Source organism: Corylus avellana, chromosome 8 (assembly GCF_965113065.1).
Source record: "Corylus avellana chromosome 8, dhCorAvel1.hap1.2, whole genome shotgun sequence".
NCBI lineage: Eukaryota > Viridiplantae > Streptophyta > Magnoliopsida > Fagales > Betulaceae > Corylus > Corylus avellana.
The window spans coordinates 19,602,019-19,625,547 of NC_142497.1; the positions used below are offsets into that span (position 1 = coordinate 19,602,019).

General features: G+C 37.2%; 3 protein-coding genes across 5 annotated transcripts; 1 reads left to right on the forward strand and 2 right to left on the reverse strand.

Moving 5' to 3' along the window:
* Positions 1-7,772: 7,772 nt before the first annotated feature.
* LOC132164064 (uncharacterized) lies at positions 7,773-11,287 on the forward strand. 2 transcript variants are annotated; one of them, XM_088519327.1, is made up of 12 exons: positions 7,773-8,035; positions 8,133-8,267; positions 8,878-8,944; positions 9,087-9,183; positions 9,258-9,305; positions 9,463-9,559; positions 9,733-9,816; positions 10,144-10,184; positions 10,317-10,373; positions 10,482-10,541; positions 10,705-10,756; positions 10,843-11,287. In XM_088519327.1, exons 1-12 carry the CDS (start codon positions 7,876-7,878, stop codon positions 10,932-10,934), a joined length of 990 nt encoding a protein of 329 aa, XP_088375453.1. In that variant the 5' UTR covers positions 7,773-7,875; the 3' UTR covers positions 10,935-11,287. The 2 variants fall into 2 exon arrangements, with proteins under 2 accessions (XP_088375453.1, XP_059430457.2); XM_059574474.2 differs by having other exon boundaries at positions 10,317-10,382; positions 10,843-11,277.
* Positions 11,288-13,206: 1,919 nt separating this feature from the next.
* On the reverse strand, positions 13,207-14,240 carry LOC132164340 (uncharacterized). Its single transcript, XM_059574837.2, has 2 exons — positions 13,542-14,240; positions 13,207-13,446 (listed from the first exon to the last, which is right to left on the reverse strand). The coding sequence occupies exons 1-2, from the start codon at positions 14,208-14,210 to the stop codon at positions 13,363-13,365; spliced, it is 753 nt and encodes a 250-aa protein (XP_059430820.2). The 5' UTR covers positions 14,211-14,240; the 3' UTR covers positions 13,207-13,362.
* Positions 14,241-15,392: 1,152 nt separating this feature from the next.
* On the reverse strand, positions 15,393-16,608 carry LOC132163584 (uncharacterized). Of its 2 annotated transcripts, XM_059573925.2 has the most exons (3): positions 15,888-16,608; positions 15,693-15,775; positions 15,393-15,595 (listed from the first exon to the last, which is right to left on the reverse strand). In XM_059573925.2, exons 1-2 carry the CDS (start codon positions 16,560-16,562, stop codon positions 15,704-15,706), a joined length of 747 nt encoding a protein of 248 aa, XP_059429908.2. In that variant the 5' UTR covers positions 16,563-16,608; the 3' UTR covers positions 15,393-15,595; positions 15,693-15,703. The 2 variants fall into 2 exon arrangements, with proteins under 2 accessions (XP_059429908.2, XP_059429906.2); XM_059573923.2 differs by having other exon boundaries at positions 15,393-15,775; positions 15,888-16,607.
* Positions 16,609-23,529: the final 6,921 nt, after the last annotated feature.

Sequence of the window (23,529 nt, forward strand, 5' to 3'; positions counted from 1 at the left end):
TCCCCACGTGAATAGACTCGACAATGGACGATGGCTGGCAAAGTGGGCGTGGAGGAGATCGGCGATGGACTCTGTTAACGTAGGTGACTTTTTCAACCCATTATCATTGTGGGTCCTACAACCTTTATTGTTGGTCTTTGTTATTTGTGGTAGCCGCTACTCCTTTTCTTTGTGGGTTTTGAGAAAAGTTCAAGTTTGACTAGTAAAAGGATTGTTGACCAACTTGGAATAGGAGACCTACGTGTAGGCCTGTCAATCCGATCTGGTTTCCTGTATCCCGGTTACCGGCCGATTTTGATTTGTACCCGGTCCGGTAATTGATTTTTCAAGAAAATTATTTTTTGGGCATATTTTAGGTATTGGGCCTAAATTTGCATACAGTTAGCCCATTTTTATAAAAATCTATTAGCAAAACAAAAAAATTTCCATGGATCAACAGAGAAAATATCAAAGAAACCCAGAAATAAAAAGCCCAGACCTGGCTGCTAGTGCTCATTGCTCGGCAGACGGAGCGAGAGATGGAGATGAAGCTAGAAAGGGAGGCAAAGCGAGAAACAGAGAAAGAGAGAGGCCAGGTGTGAGAAATGTTTGAAATGAAGATTCACCCGAATGAGTGTTGTACTGTTGTGAAATGAAGAGGGGGAAACAAGAAATGGAATGGCCGAATGGATGTTCACTGAAGGGGAGAATTGAAATGAAGAAGAAAAGAGAAAATGGAGAAGGAGGCTTGCGGCGTGAGAAATGAAGATGAAGGGGAGAAGTGCTAAACCTAAGTGTAAAAAATATTAATATATAAATATTATTAAATAAGATGGAAACCCGGTTACCAGTAACCCGGTAAAAATCGGGTTTTGGATTTTCCAAACCAGGTCCCCGGTTTCTCGGTAATTTTTGATACCCCTACCTACGTGTAGTAGGTTTTCTCCACCAACTTGTTGCTTCTTATTAAAAGGTCATGTTGTAGCTTTGGGTTTCTATGCACCAACAGAGCCGAACAAATTGTGGGCTGCTATGCACCGTGCATCATGACTAACAGAGCCGCACAAAGGTGAAAACAAAATGTGGGTTGTTGTATGTGTAATCAAAGGGCGCCAACTATTTTCTTCTTGATTTTGGAGGAGCCAAAATAAGAGAGAAAAAAAAGAAAAAGAAAAAAAGAAGGTGCTATTGTAGAAGAGAAAAAAGAAATTGAGACCAACCGCCATCATATCCCGCTGTCAGGTCTATTCACGCGTCCCCATGTGAATAGACCCGACAACGGACGATGGCTGGCAAAGCGGGCGCGGAGGAGATCGGCGATGGACTCTGTTAACGTAGATGACTTTTTCAACCCATTATCATTGTAGGTCCTACAACCTTTATTGTTGGCCTTTGTTATTTGTGGTAGCCGCTACTCTTTTTCTTTGTGGGTTTTGAGAAAAGTTCAAGTTTGATTAGTAAAAGGATTCTTGACCAACTAGGAATAGGAGACCTACGTGTAGGCCTGTCAACCAGGTCTGGTTTCCTGGCTCCCGGTTACCGGCCGATTCCGATTTGTACCCACTCCAGTAATCGATTTTTCAAGAAAATTATTTTTTGGGCTTATTTTAGGTATTGGGCCTAAAATAAGCCAATTTTTTGCGTACAGTTGGTCCATTTTTATAAAAATCTATTAGCAAAACAAAAAAAATTTCATGGATCAACAAAGAAAATATCAAAGAAACCCATAAATAAAAAGTCCAGACCTGGCTGCTAGTGCTCATTGCTTGGCAGACGGAGCGAGAGATGGAGATGGAGCTAGAAAGGGAGGCAAAGTGAGAAACAGAGAAAGAGAGAGGCCAGGTGTGAGAAATGTTTGAAATGAAGATTCACTCGAATGGGTGTTGTACTATTGTGAAATGAAGAGGGGGAAACAAGAAATGGAATGGCCGAATGGGTGTTTACTGAAGGGGAGAATTGAAATGAAGAAGAGAAGAGAAAATGGAGAAGGAGGCTTGCGGCGTGAGAAATGAAGATGAAGGGGAGAAGTGCTAAACCTAAGTGTAAAAAATATTAATATATAAATATTATTAAATAAGATGGAAACCTGATTACCAGTAACCCGGTAAAAATCGGGTACCAAAAATCAGGTTTTGGATTTTCCAAACAGGGTCCCCGGTTTCCCGGTATCCCGGTAATTTTTGATACCGGTACCTACGTGTAGTAGGTTTTCTCCACCGACTTGTTGCTTCTTATAAAAAGGTCATGTTGTAGCTTTGGGTTTCTATGCACCAACAGAGCCGAACAAATTATGGGCTGCTGTGCACCGTGCATCAAGACTAACAGAGCCGCACAAAGGTGAAAACAAAAGGTGGGCTGTTGTGTGTGTAATCAAAGGGCGCCGACTGTTTTCTTCTTAATTTTGGAGGAGCCAAAATAAGAGAGAGAAAAAAAGGGTGCTATTGTAGAAGAGAAAAAGAAATAGAGACCAACCGCCATCATATCCCAGCAAAAGAAGAAGAGTTTGTATTTCTGTCTTTTGTATTTTTTTGGAGAATAGTCTTTATTGTGTGATAGTGAGATTTAGGTGTATTAGGGTTTTGGGTCTAAGTGATTTTCTCTCTACTATATTTTGTACTTCATCTTTCATAGTGAATTTCTTCGTGATCACCTCCACCAATAGACGTACCTCACATTAAGGGAACCACTTAAATCTTGGTGTTATTTTGTGTGCAATTGTTCTCGCCTTATTTAACCATAATTGTGATCGTGTGTTTTTTGCACAACAAGTGATATCAGAGCTCAGGTTCAAGAAATAAAATTAACAGCAAATATGGAAAGTACAAAGTTTGAAGTGGAGAAGTTTAATAGGAAGAATAATTTCTCTCTTTGGCAGAGAAGGATGAAGGATTTATTGATTCAACAAGGAGTGCATAAGGCGTTATTGGGAAAGGTGAAAAAACTTGAGACGATGGAGAATGATGTTTAGGAAGAAATGGATGCGAAGGCTGCCAGTGCGATTCGTCTTAATTTATCAGATGAAGTCATTCACAATGTAATTGATGAAGAAAAGACAGAATCAATTTGGCAGAAATTGGAGAGTTTGTATGTGGCAAAGAATTTGATGAATAAGCTGTATGTGAAGAAGCAACTATATGGTTTACAGATGGAGGAAAATGCAGATCTACTGGAGCACCTCAACAAGTTCAACATGTTGAATACACAATTGTTGAATTTTGCAGTGAAGATTAGAGAAGAAGATAAAGCTATACTTCTGTTGGCATCGCGTCCCCCTTCTTATGATCACCTGGTTACGACATTGTTATATGGGAAAAAGACTCTGACTTTTGAAGAGGTGATGTGATCTCTCTTGTCACATGAGACGCGGAGAAAACCTGTCAATGATCAGGCTGATGGGCCTGTGGCACGGTTTGAGCGCCAAAGCGCAAAAGAGATAAGTTTAAGGGGAAGGATGACAGAGGTAAGCAGTATTAGTCTATGCCACGATCGGCACAAGATGGAGAATCTCGATCAGATGCAAAAGATGTGGAGTGCTATTATTGGCACTACAGAAAATTTTGCATGCTGATGAAACAAGATCTTGAAGATAAGAAGAGACAAAGTTCCAGAGATTCCGTCAGTGTGGCTGATGGTGAGTCTGATGATAGCGAGGTTAGCACATATGTTCTTTCAGTTTTCTCAGGTAAAAATTCTCTCATAGACTCTTGAGTTTTGGATTCTGCTTGTTCATATCATAAGTGTCCGAATAGGCAGTGGTTCAACACATTTAAATCCTGTAATACGGGTACAGTATTAATGGGCAATGATGCTAGGTGTGAGGCCATTGGACTAGGTACCATAAAAGTCAGGATGTTTGATGGGATTGTCAGGATACTCACTATTGTTAGATATGTTCTCGACCTTGAGAAAAATTTGATCTCATTAGGCACATTAGATTCTTTGGGCTATGGTTATTCAGCAAAAGATGGAGTTATGAAAATAACTAAAGGTGCTATGGTGATAATGAAATGTAAGAAAATTGGCAATTTGTATAAGTTACTCGGGGACACAATTACAGGTGGAGCTGCTTTGTCCACCTTGGCAGAACCAAATAATGATAACAAAGTTTTATGGCATATACGGCTTGGTCATTTAGACGAGCGTAGTATGTTTGAGCTTCACAAGATGAATTTGTTGACAGGTGTAAAGTCATGTAAATTTGGTTTCTGCAAGTACTGTCTGCATGGGAAGCAACGAAGAGTCAACTTGAAGGTGACATCTCATACAAGCAAAGGTGTTCTAGATTATGTTCACTTAGATGTTTGGGGACCAATGGCAGTGCCATCAAACGGGGGTGCACATTATTTTGTTAATTTAATTGATGATTTTTTAAGAAAGGTCTGGGTGTATTTTATAAAGCACAAGTCAGAGGTTTTCACCATCTTCAAGCAATGGAAGGCGTAGGTGGAAAATCAGACTGGAAGAAGAGTGAAGTATCTAAGATCCAGCAATAGGTTAGAGTACAAAGACACTGCATTCTTGGAATTTTGCAAAATAGAAGGCATTACTCGTTACTTCATAGTGAGAGGGACTCCACAGCAAAACAGAGTTGCTAAAAGGATGAACATAACACTGTTGGAAAATGCAAGATGTATGGGGTTGAGTGTAGGATTGCTAAAGAGTTTTTGGGCTGAGGCAGTTAATTATGCATGCTTCGTCACCAACCGATCTACAGCCTCTGGGATTGACTTCAAGATTCCAGAGGAAGTATGGTCTGGTAAACCGGTTGATTATTCTATGTTGATAATATTTAGTTGTCCGACATACGTTCATGTGCAGAGTGGAGAGCGATCAAAATTAGATTCAAAGTGAAGAAAATGTATTTGTCTTGGTTTGGAATCTGGTGTTAAAGGCTATAGGCTCTGAGATCTAGTCTCAAAGAAGAAGATTGTTAGTGAGACGTGGTATTTGATGAGGCCTATATGTTAAGGAAGGGTGAGAATGAAGCATCGACTGAAAGCCAAAAAGGGAAACAGGTCGTGGAGGTGGAGCTTGATGAACAACATTCACTCACGGACATATGTGATGACGAAGAATTGTCAAGAGATTCAAAGCACTGAGAAGTGCCTTATTCTTTAGCTAGAGGAAGAGAGAAACGTGATCGAAAAGGACCAGAGAGGTATGGATTTGAGGACATGGTTTCCTTTGCTCTGACAGCTGGTGGTGGAGTCTCGTCGCCTGTTCATAATGGCATGCCGACAGATGAGGAGTTACTACAGAAAGGTAAAGCTTAAGAATCGACAGAATTGCTCAAGGTAAAGAAGGCTAAAGGGTGCAGATGGGTTTACAGAGAGAAAGAGCCAACAGAAAAAGCTGTGTGGCCTAGAAGACTGGCAGAAAAGCATGGTAGTCTGTCTAAACTAGGCCCTATGCTCAAGTGCAATAGGTGCTTGGACTTGAGTGTCACTTGTGGAATGTGATAGCCCTTAGGGGCTTGGGCAGAGGCATCAAAAGGAGATTCTTATGGTTGCGATTTTATGGGTTTCAAGTCAAGGTAGAGATTGTTAACGTAGGTGACTTTTTCAACCCATCATCATTGTGGGTCCTACAAACTTTATTGTTGGCCTTTGTTATTTATGGTAGCTGCTACTCCTTTTCTTTGTGGGTTTTGAGAAAAGTTCAAGTTTGACTAGTAAAAGAATTATTGACTAACTTGGAATAGGAGACCTACGTGTAGTAATTTTTTTCCACCGACTTGTTGCTTCTTATAAAAAGGTCATATTGTAGCTTTGGGTTTCTATACACCAACAAAGCGGCACAAATTGTGGGCTGCTGTGCACCGTGCATCAAGACTAACAGAGCTGCATAAAGGTGAAAACAAAAGGTGGGTTGTTGTGTGTATAATCAAAGGGCACTGACTGCTTTCTTCTTGATTTAGGAGGAGCCAAAATAAGAGAGAGAAAAAAAGGGATTCTATTGTAGAAGAGAAAAAGAAATAGAGACCAACCGCCATCATATTCCAGCAAAAGAAGAAGAGTTTGTATTTCTATCTTATGTATTCTTCTGGAAAATAATCTTTATTATGTGATAATGAGATTTGGGTGTATTGGGGTTTTGAGTCTGAGTGATTTTCTCTCTACTATATTTTGTACTCCATCTTTCATAGTGAATTTTTTCGTAATCGCCTCTGCCAGTGGACGTACCTCACATTGAGAGAACTACTTAAATCTTGGTGTTATTTTGTGTGATTGTTCTCACCTTATTTAACCGTAATTGTGATCGTGTGTTTTTTGCACAACAGACTCAAAGCACCGGGGGGAGAGTTTGAGTGAATCCCTATGAGTAGCACCCACAAAAGTGTGCCAAACAAACAAAAAAACAAACACATCGAGAAGAAAGGGCAAATAACAGGCAAAGACAAGAAAGGGAAAAACCACAAAATAGAACTTAAACAAACCACAGCCGAAGCGACAGATCCGGATCAAAAGGTGGGATGGACATGGACGGATCCAGAGAGCAAGATGGCGGGGCACGCGTCGAGGGGATTAGATGGAGGATGGAGATCGAGCAAAGACAAAACGATCCAACGCCAAGCCCGACCCAGAAAAGACGTGACAAATACTGAAGGCGGCGGGAAAAGGCGACATAGTGGAGAATGGCGAGGTGGGCACAGTGGCAAAAGGAGAAGGGCAAACGCCAAAGAACGGGACAAAAAAGAGAAAGGGGCAGAAGAGAATGAGGAAAAACTGCACAAGCCAAAAGGGAAGGGAGGAAGCCATTGAGCTAGGGACATCAAGTAAATAGGCTAGCTCCGGAGAGGGCAAAGGAGGGAGGGATACAACCAACGGCCATCCCTCCTCCCTAAACTAGGGTTTGTCCTACCTATGCAGCGCTCTGGGAAGAGAGCTAGGGTTTCCTAGGGGATTTCTTATTTAGTTTTCTTTACATTACCTTATGTACCTTTGCACCTATGTGAAAATCTGGGGTATTAGTACTACAAACAATCTTCATTATGCCCTAAAAATCATTTATGCTAGTCTTGGCAATGGGTGCCCTAAAAACAATATTTAAAAGAAGAGTAATGCTATTTAATGGATTGTTATACGATTGTCATATTACTAAGTTGTATGTATAACAATATCCTGAACAATTTCTCAAAAAACAAAACAAAACAAAACAAAAATCCTAAACAACTTTACTCTTTAAAGAACACTTATTATCCTATGAGAACGTGTATTTATATTTTTCAAGAAATAAAAAAGTATAATTATTTTTTGGATAAAGTTTTTCTCTAAACTAACTTAAAGAAACTTTTCAAACACACTTTATTAAAATGACATGTGTCATTGGAGCATGCGATTCTTACATACATTTTTAATAAGACGATATATTAAACCGACATGCGTCCTTAGAAAACTTTCCTTGCATTTTTTTTTTTTTTTTTTAACCTTGATTCATCCATAAGAAGAAGAAGAAGAAAAAAAAAAAAACCTAGTGTTTAAACATTTTGACTTGTGTTGAAATTTAAAAGGAAAAAAAAAATTAACGCTCCTTAAAAACAGATTAAACCTATAAAATCTAATTTGAACTATGAAATAATCTTCTCTATTTCTACTCTTCAACCTTAAGGCCATTAGTTAACTTATTATTTATTTATTCGTAATCTCACAAGTTCGAATTTCGCCATCTATTTATTTATTTTTCTTGGGGTTCATTCTCACCGGGCCCATTGCCTTAGTGGGCTCCAATATGAATCGGGCTCTTGGCTATTTGGGCTATTAAGTCGACAACTTTCTTCTTTGTTATAACAAGGTTGAATGACTTCTTTGACCCTCACATCCGTACAGTCTTCTTCTGAGGCATCGTCTACTACATGCCCAAGAATCATCCAAAGCTGGGAATGAGATTTTGGGGGAAATGGTAGAATTACACTATCAGAGAAAGCCGTTAGCTCGGTGGAAGCTGATTGGTCGTTGCACGGTCTCCGGTATCTCCGTTTTGCTCTCTCAATTTGCGGTCTCTTTGGTCCCTCGCTTCTTCTCTGCCTCCCCCCTTCTCATCCAAGTCGCACTCTCAGGTTCTCTCTCTCTCTCTGGTTCATGTACTATATACATGCGTCTGTGTGTAAAGATGATTGGTTTTGAAACTTTTAATGGGTTGTTTCTTTTTTGTAGCTCTGGTATTGCTGGTGGTTGTGGGTTTTGGGAGATGGTGTAGGCGGCTTGTTGGATTCTATGCCTCAGCTCCGGCTTTTGTTTTCTTCAATGTACTGTTCGTTTGGGCAGTTTACTTCGTTGTCCTTCGACGAGGTGCTTGTGTTTTTTTTTTCATTGCCTTCAAGAACTTTCCTATTCAAGGCCCCAAAAAATAATTTGATTGAAGCATGAGACAAGACGTTCTTGTTAGTTTGTAAAGAATTTGTATGTATATCCTTTTTGGGTATTTTCAGATTGTTTGTGATAAATAACACCACTTCACGTGGGGCTCCCACTCCCCTTCAGTAGACCATCACACATGGTTTGAACTCATGATTACATATTTTTGCATCTTAATAAATTACCATTCATCCCATAAGTTTTATCCGATAAACCGTCGGCTTTTGTGACGGGTGGGACCCAATACTTCAATTTTAACATTTCAATGGGTGAGAGGTAGAGTGGAGTCAGTCCCAGAAATCTAAACTAACAGAAAATGGTAAATTTAGTCACTTAAACAATTATTCTAACAGTTTGGTTCTATCTGTAGGGATTGGTTGTGCTACAACTTGTTTGATTGTTGAAAATGCTTAGCACCAAAAGAACTTGCTTTTGTTATGGGTATATGAAATAGCTATATCTCATCATGAAACAGAAAACTTGTAATATACTCTCAAGCTGACTCTTCTAAAATTGAGAGCTGACTCTGTTGCCTGCCTTGCAGCTGTATCATGTGTAATGGATATTGTGTTTAGTGGAGAGGTCACCATGCTCATCATTGGTCTGTGTAGGTTGGTGTTTATTTATATTCTCACTTTCAAACATCTCCTAATGAATCCGCTCAGGGAAAAAAAAGAATAAGATTTGTAGTTTGTTATGCCATGTTCTGTTGGTATTTACATGTTGCACTAAGTATCATGTTTTTAATGGCAGCATCATTGCAAGCAATCCTGGTTTGGTAACATGCGGGTCTTCCTGTGCAAATGAACTTGTCGAAAGTTTAGTTGCTGAAGTTGAAGCGCATAATGAGGTAGGAAAAGTGTATTCAGTTAATTAATGATATAATGCCACAGGCATAATGACCTTCCATATTCAATTGTGCAGGTAGTGGAAACCTCAGCAAGTGGCTTGTGTCATGAATCCCTGACCAAGGTAATCATCTTTGTTTCATTTTTCTTTTCAATGATAGAGAACACCACAAATCTGTTATCATATGAGTTTCTTTCTTTTGCTCTTTTTCAATTGTTCCAATTGCTTCATGCTTTGTGGTTTCTCTGCAATATGATTGTGTCTCCAATATTGTTTTCAGGGTTCTGTTTTGGGCAGGAGGATAAAATATTGTAGAAGCTGCAAGGCATACATAGAGGGATTCGATCACCATTGCCCTGCTTTTGGGAACTGTATAGGTAATGAATATATGTCTGACAGTGTTTTCCTCGTTGAATTAACTATAAACTTCTTAAAATCCCCTTATGCTGTTCTTTTTTGTAAGTTGTCCTTCAACTTCTTTGTGATTATTAAATACCGAATGTGACTGCGTACCTGAGTCGACAATGATGTTCATATAGTTTCTATGTAGGCCAAAATAATCATGCCCTCTTCATGGTTCTTCTAGCTGGATTTCTTGCTACCGAAGCTTCTTATGTAGTATGCTCATCCCAGTGTAAGCTTATGCTTGGCCATACCTGATATTTATTGTTTAATTACTGTCATTGAGTATCAGAGGACGCAAACGAATTTATGCAAATGTATCATATGAATGCCACACTGATTGTAGTTGCATTTAAAAACACATATTCCACGACAGTCTTGATCTTCTGAGATGTGAATATTTGTTTTAGTCAGCAACCTATGCGAGACTAATGCCATAATATGGATCATAAGTTAGAACCAAGCTTCAATTTTCCTTATTTCACCTCATTTGCTTTGGGAGTGCTTTTTGTTGTACCCATTTATTTTATTCAGTTGTGTACTTTTGTACTTTTTTCAGTTGCTGCAAAGGCCCAGACCATAGATAGAACTACGTTGGAGGTAGGTCATTGCACTAGAGGTTTTGTTTATAGGGTGCTACTTTGTTACTAACTGTCCAATTTACTCAAAAGTTTTGTCATTCTTTACTTTATGTTATTTAGTTTTTTTTTATTTGTGTTCTAATTTGTGTAGACTAGTCTGTCTGGAAATCTGGCTATTAGCACAATGCTGTTCGCTATTCTCCAATTGGTATGGCAGGTTAGTATTGTTATTGCCAATTTGTTATATTCTGAAAGATTTACTGATGAGAAGGTAATTTGTTTGGACGTATAATAGGATCTACTTGTGTACTTGTAGGTGGTGTTTATGGCATGGCACATATATTGTATATGTTTCAACATCAGAACTGATGAATGGGTAAGTTCCTGAATGAAACACGATTAAAAAAGATAAAAGAAAAGAGATGGTGGGTAAGATGTGTCTTTGTGTTGGGGTCTCTCTAGAAAGTGCATGAGTCTTCTCTTTGTCCAATCTGCAAAATAGGTGATTTTAAGCAGTTTATTTATTTATTTTTTCTCAGGTAAACTGGAAAAAGTATCCCGAGTTCCAACACGTTATTGAATCGCAGCCAGGTAAATATATATCAAAGATCCATTCTTACTCTAAATATCCGTAACCATTGATAAGGGGAATAATATTCAATCTTTTATCTGTCTAGGGCAAAGCTTTAGTAAGGTGAGATTTAAAAATCCATACGATAAGGGCATTCTAGAAAATTTGAAGGAGTTTCTAGCTTTAGAAGAAAAGTAGAACTAGCACATACGTTCTCTGCCGGCCGAGGAGCATTTCCTGCTTTCATGCATGGGTTCTAACTTCTAAGATTTGTTGTGAGAGTGTGAGCCTTTAGAAGATGCAGGTCGGAGGAATTACATCCTTGAAATTTTTATCGAAGTAGATCATACGAAATCAAAGCTTTCCCTTTAATGGAAGGGTAGTGGCTCATGTAACATTATGGCCTGTGAACGTGTATATATGTATATATGTGTGTTTGATTAGCATTTAATTGAATAGAATAATAAATTCTTGTTGCTACTAAATATGTTTTCTGGACACCGAGAATGAATAGAGACAGACAAACAGATTGAACTTGTTCCACATAGATTGACTTAAACAAAAACTTCAAGATTGGAGGACATGTTGCTTAGCCAGAGATCTCAATGACCTCGACCTCTCTCTTCTTCTCCTCTTTAGGATCAGTCACAGTGAGCCTTAACCTGATTGGCAACCTGCACCTGCGGAGGAACTTCCCGCTGCTCCTTTCAGTGCGGTGCCCCTTGGCTCTTCTCCTCTTGCTTTGTGCTCGTCTCTCCGCTAATCTGGAGAATTTCTACTTTCTCCAACCTCGTCTTCTTCTCGGATTTCTTGATCAGAGACCTTGACATTCTGCCTTGAGAACATGAGACTCCGGGGTGCTTCCAGTCAACTAGCAACATGGCTAATGCAGAGGTTTTTTGTCATGAGACATGGACATTGGCTACGCTGGAGGAGAAGAAGCCATCAAAGGGATCTCGTATATCTAGAGAAAATGTGTCAAACATATTAGTTCGTCGACCACCATTCACCAAAGATGCTACGAATGAGCGGCATGTCGGAAAATTTGAAGCTAAGGAGGCGTTGAATGAGAACAAAAGGAGCTTTGATTAATGATCAATTTCACAATGAACTCAAGCGGGATGAGCACCCTATATTATACTTATGAGAGGAGGGTTCTCGTTTCACGTTTGCAGAATTATCACATGTTGAAAACTTTAGTATAAAACAGAGGTGTTCAAAAAGAAAAAAGAATCCATGGGTGGAAACGTCAATACTTCCTTTGTTAAGGAGGCCTTGTAAAGCCCTTTTATACGCCGGGGAAAGCCCATTACTTCTGTGAAGTCCTAGACTCCTAGCTCTACATGCAAAAAAATTCAGAAAAGGCAAAAAGATTAGGGGGGAAAAAAAAAAAAATCCTCTTGACCCACCACCATCTCGTTGTCAGAGAGGATATAATTTTTTTTTTTTAAAAAAAAAAATTAAAGTTACAGTTGTAACCTTAATTTCACGAGATATGCTATAGTGTAATAAAAAAATTAGTTTTGGTCCATAAAAATCTTAGGTGGCAAGAGGCCATAGGCCAATCAGTAGGTGGGACCACAGCAACTACGGATGAAGCCTATGACCTCTTGCCACCTAAGATTTTTATGGGCAAAAAATGATATTTTTATTGCATAAGCATTTTTCTAATTTCACGGTGTATAATGGTAATTTTGCATCACATGTGAGTCACGTGATTGCCCTTGCCATCAAACTCCACGTATTTTCCTAATAAAGGGAGGATATTGCAACCTCAATGTAGATTCGAGTAACATTACAAATTAGGTAGTAGATTTAGAGGATAATTGTAGTTTTTCTTCTTATTTATAATTTATACTCTAGATTTTGTGACGTCACTCGAACTTCATCTTGAAATGAAAAACAAGTTGTTCATTTCCTCAACTCAGCAACTCGTCTTATAAACTCACTAACTCTTCTTCCACTCTTTCCTCTGCAACACCATATACAATCCCCACTGCCATATCGATATTGCACCTTGAAATGTTTATCTCGACCAAGGCCTGAAGCCTGAAGAAAGCAATCCCCGGCCACCGGAATCTTCTTTTCCCCTTCATTTTTCTCCATAAATTGCATGCCAAAATAAGACAACTGCTACAAGTAAAGCCCCGAATTTTTTTTTAAATTTTTTTTTTTTTTTTTTTTTTAATGAAAGTGTTTGATATGTAGGATATAGCCATTGAAAAACTTGGTTAATTATCCAAAAAAAAAAAATCCATTAATTGTAAAACACCTCCTTGTTTTGTATTAAATGTTCTACTAAATAATTTTTCTTTCGCAACTCCTCTCATCAAATCCTCCCCGCCGGCCAGCGAAATACCCACATCACGATACATCCCAAACACCATTTCTTCTCCGGCCGAAACTGAACCCGATTGGAGCCACCCCTCTTAAATTTTCAGAGGGAATTGAAACAAGGCAAATCCACACATCAAGTGAAATATATATAACTCTTTACTAAAACCCATAATTACACATAGCCCAGCAATTCTTCCTTTTTTCTTTTTCCAAAATGATATAAACCATAAATAATTACATATAATTCCACAGCAAAGCTACTTGGATTGGCTTTGAAAGTTGAAGAGAACTAAACAAGTAGCCCCTCATTCCCAAGGAAAACATCTGTGAGGACTGTGGTAGATCCGAACGAAGCCTTCACCAGCTCCAAGCCCTAAGAAGACAGCACAAATTCAAAACAACACATTATTAATTTAAATGCTTCAAAAAAATTAAGAAAGAAAAGCCATGAATGAATGAATTGAACACCTTCTGTATGTCAACATTGACCATCTTCTCCTGCAGCAAACCGACATCTTTGATGTTGAAGGCGTTGAGAAGGGTGATGCAAGAAATGGTTGACATGGGTGTCACCGTCAGATCATCCTTCACCATAAATGTCACCACACCTTTAACATACCCCGTCTCCCTCTGTTCATGTTCAACCACCGATTTATTCCGAGACAAACTAAAAGGAGAATCGGGATCCGAATATTCCGAATCCGAATCCAACTCATAAGTAACAGTTTGGATTAGATCACAAGGATTAGAAAGCGAACGCGAACGTGAATTGAAGTGGTTCTCAACTGAGGTGGTGGCTTGTTTTGGTGGCGGCACGAAGTTGAGCAACAAGGGAGGCGGATGAGTGTTTGATGGGAAGGCTGGTTCAGGCATCAAGAGTTCCTCCTTGGTCTGGTGAAGACAGGTGGGGTCAAGGTTTTGGATACTCTCATACACTCTGCTCAACGATCCAGGCCCATCCATGCCGTGATTCCAAAGAAGACCCATTATGGACCCAATGGGCATCTGTATGAGTCCGAAGAGGAAGTCCACGAATTCCTTCCCGGCTTCTGCGAACACCACCTTCATGGAGTTGCTGTCTACAAGAAGCTTCAGGCTTATCGCTTTGCTGCTGTTGGGTGTTGATGCGCCGGCCATCTTTGATCTTTGTCTCTGCTGGTTAATTTGCAGGGACAATGGACAATATATGTAGAGGAATAAAATGGTATGTGCGGACAACAAAATAGTTAGAAATTAATCTAATAAAATTACGTGTCTCTTGTCACGTGTGTTTTTAATAGATTTTTTTTTTTTTTTTTTTTTGACATGTCCACATAAAGGAAGCAGAAAGAGAATTTGAACTAGTAACCTCCACATTTGCACTTCATAAGACGTAGTCCATTGCCGATTGAGCTATCCATTAGAGACTTTTAATAGATATTAAACACATTATTTGCAGCTAATTTATGTCCGTATAAACATCTATAATTGAATCTTATGATGTATTGTAATCATTTATTAAAAAAGTGATATGTTATTGGGGAGATTTGAGTATATTTATATCTAATTATTGTTCTTTATGTTCTAAAAATGTTTTAAACAAAAATCATTTTTTAATTTTCTGGAAAAGACTTGTCACTTCTGAAGCGAAGAAAAAGCTTTTTTTAAAAGAGATTTTTTTTCTTTTTTTATTAGCTTGATAACATGTTATCTTTTTAATATGTTTTCAAGTATTTTGGAGTGTAAAAATATCCTAAATTTTATAATTTAAAAATTGTAAAAATTTTAATTCAACAATGAATAACGATTAATGTGACATTTAAAATTACCAATAGATCAAAATTTAATAATAATCATTTTAAATTCAATGGTAATTTTCAATATCATATCATGTTACGAATATATCAGCATAGATGTGTGGGGTCAGCTAGTATGTACGGACATTTAAATTGTTTTTGTCACCGGTCATCTATAATTGAAACTTTTTGGTGCACCGATGAATAATAGCAGGGCCCATAACTCGTACTCCAAATTAAAGCAACGCAAAAGCAGTAACAAAAAAAAGTAATGCAAAAAGTAACTAGGGTTTGTCTGCTACCGATTAGCAGGGATTTCTGGTTGTTCATTTGTCAGGGGTTTTTTTTTTTTTTTAACCAGTATGCCAAAATTAAAGTTATGCAATTAATAGTAGTGAGAAATTTGATTAATAATCCAAAAAATGTTTTTTGTAAAACGTTTTTTTAGCATTTTTGAGTGTTTGAAACCTAATAATTTCAGAAAAAAAAAAAAAAAAAAAAAAAACCTTCAACGATTACAAATTTACAATCTTGCAAGGGAAACAGGGCAAATCCACTCATCAAGAGTGAAATATAAAGCTCTTTACTAAAACCCATCATAATTACACATAGCCAAGCAATTCCACCTTTTCCTTTTTCACTTTTCCCATAATGATATAAACCATTGAAGAAATATTTCCTTTTCAGATTACATAAAAACACATAATTATACATCTTTATTGGCACTCCTGACTCCACTCTTCCTGCCTAAAAAGCAAAAAAGAAGTTGAATATTGGAGAATTCCATGGTAAAGCTACTCGGATTGGCTTTGAAAGTTGAAGAGAACTAAATAGGATCAAGCACCTCGAGATCATTCAGTCATTCCTAAGGAAAACATCTGTGAGGACTGTGGTAGACCCGAATGACGCCTTCACCAGCTCCAAGCCCTAAGAAGACAAAGACAAATTCAAACAACACATTATTAAATGCTTCAGAATAAAATAAATAAATAAAAAATAAAAAATTAAGAAAGAAAAGCTATGAATGAATGAAGAACACCGTCTCTATGTCAACAGTGACCATCTTCTCCCGCAGCAAACTGACATCTTTGACGTTGAAGGTGTTGAGAAGGGTGATGCTTGAAATGGTTGACATGGGTGTCACCGTCAGATCATCCTTCACCATGAATGTCACGACACCTTTAACATACCCTGTCTCCTTGTGTTGTTCAACCACCAATGTATTCTCAATAGATCGAGACCATGGAAACATATCAGGGTGGAGAGAGGTGCGATCGCTACGACCAGAACCAAAAAGTTTTTCGAAAGGTAACTGGTTCTCAACTGATGTGGTGGTGTCATGTTTTGGTGGCACGAAGTTGAGCAGCAAGGAAGGCGGATGAGTGTCGGACGGGAAGGCTGGTTCAGGCATCAAGAATTCTTCCTTGGTTTGGTGAAGACAGGTGGAGTCAAGGTTTTGGATACTCTCATACACTCTGCTCAACGATCCAGGCCCATCTATGTCGTGACTCCAAAGAACACCCATTATGGAACCAATGGGTATATATATGAGTCCGAAGAGGAAGTCCACGAATTCCTTCCCGGCCTCTGCGAACAGCACCTTCCTGGAGTTGCTGTCTACAAGAAGCTTCAAGCTTATCGCTTTGCTGCTGTTGGGTATTGACGTCGCCATCTTCGTTTCGATCTGCTGCTTAATTTGCAGGGAGCATGGCATATATTTATATATATATAGAGAGAGAGAGAGAGAAAAGAGCGTAATAGCTCTTATATCACAGACATAAAGCTATGATAAAACATAGCTTTATATTTTTTTGTAGATACAATAAAAAAAAAATCTTACAATCAAATTGACATCAGCTTTCGCTAACCTATATATGTACAACTTCAATTATGAAATAAATTTAATCCGGCCATACTAGATCTAAGACATATGTAACTCAAATTCCTAAAACTTAATTTTCAACCATGAGAAACAATCACCCACACCGTTCTAATCATCTTCGACCAAAGGTATGGAATCAACTCACGACGAAAACCCAAGAAAAAAAAACAAAATGTTGATGTGTTTGATAAAATATTATCAAAGTATATATATATATATATATATAACTTCTTTTATCTCAAATGCATTTTTGAAAAAACTTAAAAGTGAAGTTTTTTAAAAATGAGGTTTTTTAAAAACTCTATTCGTTAATGCAATTTTCTAAAGAGCATGATATAATATATAATTGTCATACGATTAAAATTACGTGGTTAAAAATTAAATAAAAAACAAATTTATTTATTATTATTATTATTTTGACATGTCCGCAAAAAAAAAAAAAAAAAAAAAACTTTTGCTTTATTAGACGTAGTCCCAACCGATTAAACTGCCCTAAAAAGACAATAAAAAAAAAACTTAGGTTCCGCGTGATGTTTGCGGCCAGCTGGTATATACGACAAGGGTTTTTTTTCTTTTTTGTTGCGTTAGTGTACGGACACGTATAATTGAACCTTTTGGTGCACCAATGAGAAATAGGTGGGCCCATAAGTTGTCGAAGGCTCGAAGCCACCGCCTAGAAAAGGAAAAGACCCAATAAGCAATCGTCAACGTGCCCTGCTACTCCAATGCAAAGCAAAGCAAAAGCAGTAAAGAAAAAGTACTGGGCAATCGATTTTTGTTAGTTGGTAAAAGTAAATTTATTCTTCTACCTTTCTCCTGCTCCTTTGTCTATATTCCTCTATCTATATAGTAGTTTAAAATGTCTTTTTCAAAATTTCAATTATTGTCAATTTGTAATGTTCTCTCAAATTTTCATTGGGTTGTAATATTTCTCTTTTTTACAAAAAAAAAAAAAAAAAAAAATCGTTTTTCTTAGATTTTTGGGGTATTTTTTATTGTTGGTTTTAAAAAAAGTGTTTTTATGTGACAAAAAATAAAAATATTTTTTAGTGTTTTGTTGATAATTTGTGTTTTAAGTTGTTTGTTTATTTTGTTGCTTTGAGAATAGAAAACAAAAAGACACTATAAAAGAATTTTAAAAAACAAAGCCTCAATTTGTCGTGGGTTATCGGAAGAAGAACTCTTCAATGTTTAAGTTAGCAAATGTCCAAAAGATATGACTTCAAGGAAGACTTTTTTCAAGCTATGAATGAAAACATAGTTTAGATCTAAACAACACTTAGAGGAACGTGAATAGGTGTTTCGTAGAAATTATACCAAATTAAAAATGATGGCATATATCCGCATCAAACAATTACTAAATATATGAAAGTGACAAAACAATCAATACAAAATTTGGCGACAAAATGGAAATTCTTTGAAGAACATCTCTAAAGTAAAATCATTTTGAGGCAACCAAATGAGGGAAACCTATCCACTATAGAAAACTTCAATTTATAAGATTGACGTACACTTAAAAAACCTTTGTAACGAACGCCTTCCTTGTACAGACAAACGACCAACTTGCGTATTATCGCAATAGTTATAGAATGTCCACGCAATTATTCTATCAAGCTTCCTCTTGTAAATTCCAAAACTCTGGTAATTAGTTAAGAAGTGCACGTTTGCAGCTCCTAACTTCTAAGAATTTTTTTTTTTTTTTGCTTTTCTTTAATGGTCATTCCCGTAAAAGAATACGAATATCGTTCTATTTTAGTTTGTTAAAATAGAAAATATGCTGCAAAATCTATCAAATAATAACAATGACTTTCTAGTCATTTGCTAAAAAGACAAGTGTTAAAGTAATGGTTAAGTGATTAAATTTATATCTTCCTATCAACTTAAGCTTGTGTGATAAGTATTAATTTAACATGATATTAGAGCCAAATATCCTAGAATCAAACCTTAATTTTGTCGATTTACCCCATATTAAATTAAATATTCCATGTAAAAAAAAAACAAAAAATTAAATATTCCACCCTCACATGAGGGGGAGTGTTAAAGATGTCCTAGGACATTCAATTGAGTTTGCTCCTTTTATATCTAATACATAAGATTAAAAAAGTACAAAAACGAAAAAAGCAAAAAAAAAAAAAAAAAATCAGAAAAGGCAAGAAGATTAGGAAGAAAAAAAAAGAGACAAAAGAAAGCAAAAAAGTTAAGAAAAAACTATATACAAAAATAAAAAATAAAAAACCCTCTTTACACACGACGGCCACCTCGTAGTCAAAGGAAAGAATTTTTATTTTTATTTTTATTTTTATAAATTAAGATTGTTTCTATTTTCTTTTCTTTTTTTTTTTTTTTAAGAAAAAAACAAATTAAGGTTATAATTGTAACCTTAATTTCATGGGGTATAATAGTAATTTTGCATCACATGTGAGTCGAGTGATTACCCTTGCCATGTCACTTCACATATTTTTCTAATGGAAAGAGGACATTGCAACCCTAATGATAAATTTGAAGAACATTACAAATTAGGTAATAGATTGAGATATTAAATATAAATTTTCCTTTATTTATTCATGCTTTAGATTTCATCACGTCACTTGAACCTTTTTTTTTTTTTTTTGCTCATTTCCTCAACTCATTATCAACTCCTCTTATTATTAAATTTTTAAAAACTCTACTTTTAGCGTAATTTCTTAAATTTTATGATATAATATATAACTTTCATACAATTAAAATTATGCGGTTTAAAAAAAAAAAACCATTTTAAACAAAAAGTGGACGTGCTTGAAAAAAAAATTAAAAGTATTTTTTTAACTTCATTATCCTAAATACATTTTTGAAAAAACATAAATAATTTTTTTTTAAAAAAAAAGTTTTTATTTTTAAAATTTTAAAAACTCTTTTTTTTTTTTTTTTTGAGTAATTTCTTAAATTTTATGATATAATATATAACTTTCATACAACTAAAATTATGCAGTTAAAAAAAAAAAAAAAACTATTTTGCGCCTGATGTTTGCAGCCAGCTGGTATATACGGATATTGTTTTTTTCGTTGGTGTACATACATGTATAATTGAGAAAGGAAGTGGGTTGGAACTGTAGTAAATTTGATTGATGTGAGATAAAAAAAAATAAGAATACTTTATATAAAAAAGTGAAAAAAAAAAAATTGTTTTGCAATGAATTTTTTATTTAAATAGTAATAAAAAATTATTGATGTGATGTAAAAAGTAAAAATATTGTGATTGATTTTAAGAAATTTTTTAAAAAAATTTTAGGTCCCATCCAACCCACTCCTTTGCCTAACACAGCCGGCTGGGCTAATAATTGACGAAGCCACCGACTAGATAAGAAAAGACCCAAAAAGCAGCGTCAACGTGCCCTACTACAGCAAAGCAAAGCAAAAGCACCAAAGAAAAGTTGGGCAATCGATTAGCAGGAAATGTATGTTTGTTTCAGTTGGTAAAAGTAAATTTTTTCTTCACCCTTTCCCAAGCTCCTTTGTCTATATTCCTCTATCTTTTATAATGTCTTTTTCAAATTTTCAATTATTGTAAATTTGTAATGTTCTCCCAAATTATCATTGGGTTGTAATATTTCTCTTTTTGACAAAAACAAATGAAAAAATAATCTTTTTTTTTTAAAAAATAAATTTTTGGTTCTCTTTTTACTAAAAACCAAAAAAAAAAAAAAAATTACTATTTTTTTTTTGCACAAAGGGGAAACATGGCAACCTCAATAGTATTTTTTTTGGGAGGGGTGGAGCCGGAAGAGAGACATTGCAACATTTGAAAGTTTGAGAGAAACATTGCAAATTGCTTAGTACGTACTTAGATGAGGTAAATATACTTTCTCCTTGTGGGGTTTTGTCTATTGTTGGTATAAAAAGTGTTTTTATGTGACAAAAAATAAAAATATTTTTTAGTGTTTTGTAGATAATTTGTGTTTTAAGTTGTTTGCTGATGTTTTTATTTTAAGAATAGAAAAAAAAAAGATAGAATAAGATAATTTTAACAAACAAAGCCGTAATTTGAATTTAGGGAACTTAGCTATCCGAAAAGGTTGATAACCTAGTTGATTGCATAGTCGGACTTAACCAATTGAAGCCTGCAAAAAAATAGTAAATAATTGAAGACTTGTCAAGGGTTACCGGAGGGAAAACTCTTCTATGTTTAAGTTAGCGAAGGTCGAGAAGATATATATGACTCCAAGGAAGACTTTTTTCAAGCTATGAATGAAATTGGTTATGTGTTCATATCTGGAATGGTCGTTGAAAAACACGGTTTAGATCTAAGTAACAATACTTAGAGGAGCGTGAATAGGTGTTTTGCAAAAATTATACCAAATTAAAAATTATTGCATCCACATCAAACAATTACTAAATATATGAAAGCGACAAATCAATCAATACAAAAGTTGGTGACAAAATGAAAATTCTTTGAAGAACATCTATAAAGTAAGATCATTTTGGGCAACCAAATGAAAGAAACCTATCAACTCTAGAAAACTTCAATTTACAAGATTGACACACTTACAAAACCTTTGTAACGGGCACCTTCCTTGTACAGACGAACGACCAACTTGCCTCTTGTTAGAATGCTCTGATACCATGTTAGAATAATAGAGAGATATAGAAGAGTGGAAGAATAATAGGGAGAGTGGAAGCGCACAATGGACTACATTGTATTTATATTCTGTAATATGAAGGACCACAGAGACCTCCATATATAGAGAGGCTATGAGTGATAAGCAAATAGCCTAATAGACTAAGGAAAGGTAAACCTAGTAGACCTAGAACACATAAAGAAATAAATAACCCTAACGTAATATTCTTAGCATCCCCCCTCAAACTTAAGGTGTGGGTAAAAGAAAGGGAAAGAAAAATGAATTCGCCGAAAAAGCTGCTTGTGTCGAAAGAGTTGCCGGAGTGACACCATAAAAGTTGCTAGAGACCAGTGGATTCTGCCTGAATTGAGTAATGCATTTAAGCTGGAGCTTGGTTTATTTGGTTGTAATTTGACTTGAAAACCATATACTAGTAATGAAGAAGCTCGCCTGGCTACTGAGAAAAGCAGGGTCGGTTAAAAGGGGCTTGTTTGGCCCGTAACCCTTGGACCGTCTCACCTAGTCGGCTGAGCTAAAGTCTGACCCAAAAATTTTAACTAGTAGACCATCTCGCTTGGTCCGCTGAGATAAGCAAGGCCGGCTGAAGAGGCTAATCATGCTTGAAACCCTTGGATCGTCTCCCATGGTTGGCTGAGCTAAAGTCTTATCCAAAAATTTTAACTAGTAGACCATCTCGTCTGGTCGGTTGAGCTAAGCAGGGCCGATTGAAAAGGCTAATCATGCCTGAAACACTTAGACCGGTGATGGCTGCGGTTGAGAAAGCATAAGTGGGTCAGTTAAAAGGGGCTGCTTCTTTGGCTCGAAAACCCATGGACCTGAGGAAAGATTGGTCTGACCCGAGAGTGCCTCCCGCGAGAAGAATGAACTGGATTGAACTGTGCCAAAGAAAAAGGCTATGGAACCAAATTGAACAATGCATGAACCAACTTGAACCGCATAAAATAAACACATAAATTTGGAGAAGAATCTTATTTTCTGCCTTATAGAGATGCCAAAAGCAAAAATAGGCCACAAATTTGAAATCGGGACGAAAAATTGAATGGGAAACTCCTGGTCAACTTTTCAAGTGGTCAAAGTCAACGGTCAACACAGAGGAAGTCAAAGTCAATGGTGGAAAAGTAAAATCTGACAAGTGCTGACGTGGAGAAGCGCTGACATGGTAGAGGTGCTAACATGTTAGAGGTGATGACGTGGTGCTAGGGCTGACGTGGCACTCTAAGAAGTTGACATATGGCTGGCAGGAGAAGAAGAGATGCGCTGGCGCGTGTGGTGCACGCGCCAGTTTCTGCCGCCACATGAGGCGTGTGAGATACACATGCCAGGAAGCAATTCAACGCATGTAGCGCGTGAGTCCCATGCACAGAACGTTCAGCCAGCGTGTGGTAGCGCATAGAGTTGCTTGTGGTGGAGTGTTTGGCGGTGATATGACTTGCAGCGCCGAATCTGTAAGGTGGACCAACAACCTTCTGATTGGGTTGACGTGGCGTCGCGTGGAGGAGCTGCAACGGTGCATGGGCAAAACGACATCAGCTTTGAGCGGCGCATGGGGGCGTGTGGTTGTTCCGATGAGGCTATGCTCAATGGCTCTAGACTCTTCTGGCCCGGATCTATCGATTGGCGCTTCCGCGGATGTGATCAGAGCTTTGTGGAGGCGCGTAAAGGAACGAACAGATTCTTAGGCGAGTCTTGCCGGCACATGAATTGCTCTTGGGACGTGCGTGGAGGTGTGTTTATTGACGGACATAACCTTCTGGTGGCGCGTGTGAACGCACGGAAGCCTGGATGCTTTAGATCTCTTTGGATTTGTATTTGGCGGCGTCTGAACTGTCGTCGGTGGCAAAAGCATGTAGCTCCTGCAATGCCAGTGGCGGCGCAGGCAAAAACTAGCGGAGGCGCATGGTGGTGTGTCAGAGGGACGATGGTAGTTCCGGATCTATAGGCTGGCACGATTTTGAGACTATGGGCAGCATAAATTTTGGCGATGTTTGATTTAGGGCGATGAAACTGAAATTCGACAAAAAGAAAACAGACGTTCATTGAAGGCCGCAAAAAAGTGGCTCTGATACCATGTTAGAATAATAGAGAGATATAGAAGAGCGAAAAAATAATAGGGAGAGCAGAAGCACACAATGGACTACGTTGTATTGATATTCTGTAATATGAAGGACTATAGAGACCTCTAT

Bases quoted from the DNA above. Each gene is read 5' to 3' on its own strand.
- LOC132164064 (XM_059574474.2), top strand. From the start codon at position 7,876: ATGGTAGAATTACACTATCAGAGAAAGCCGTTAGCTCGGTGGAAGCTG. The intron at 10,383-10,481 runs GTTAGTATTGTT...GTGTACTTGTAG, and splicing joins TTCTCCAATTGGTATGGCAG to GTGGTGTTTATGGCATGGCA. The intron at 10,542-10,704 runs GTAAGTTCCTGA...ATTTTTTCTCAG, and splicing joins ACATCAGAACTGATGAATGG to GTAAACTGGAAAAAGTATCC.
- LOC132163584 (XM_059573925.2), bottom strand. From the start codon at position 16,562: ATGCCATGCTCCCTGCAAATTAAGCAGCAGATCGAAACGAAGATGGCG. The intron at 15,776-15,887 runs GTGTTCTTCATT...TTGTCTTCTTAG, and splicing joins TCACTGTTGACATAGAGACG to GGCTTGGAGCTGGTGAAGGC.
- LOC132164340 (XM_059574837.2), bottom strand. From the start codon at position 14,210: ATGGCCGGCGCATCAACACCCAACAGCAGCAAAGCGATAAGCCTGAAG. The intron at 13,447-13,541 runs GTGTTCAATTCA...CTGTCTTCTTAG, and splicing joins TCAATGTTGACATACAGAAG to GGCTTGGAGCTGGTGAAGGC.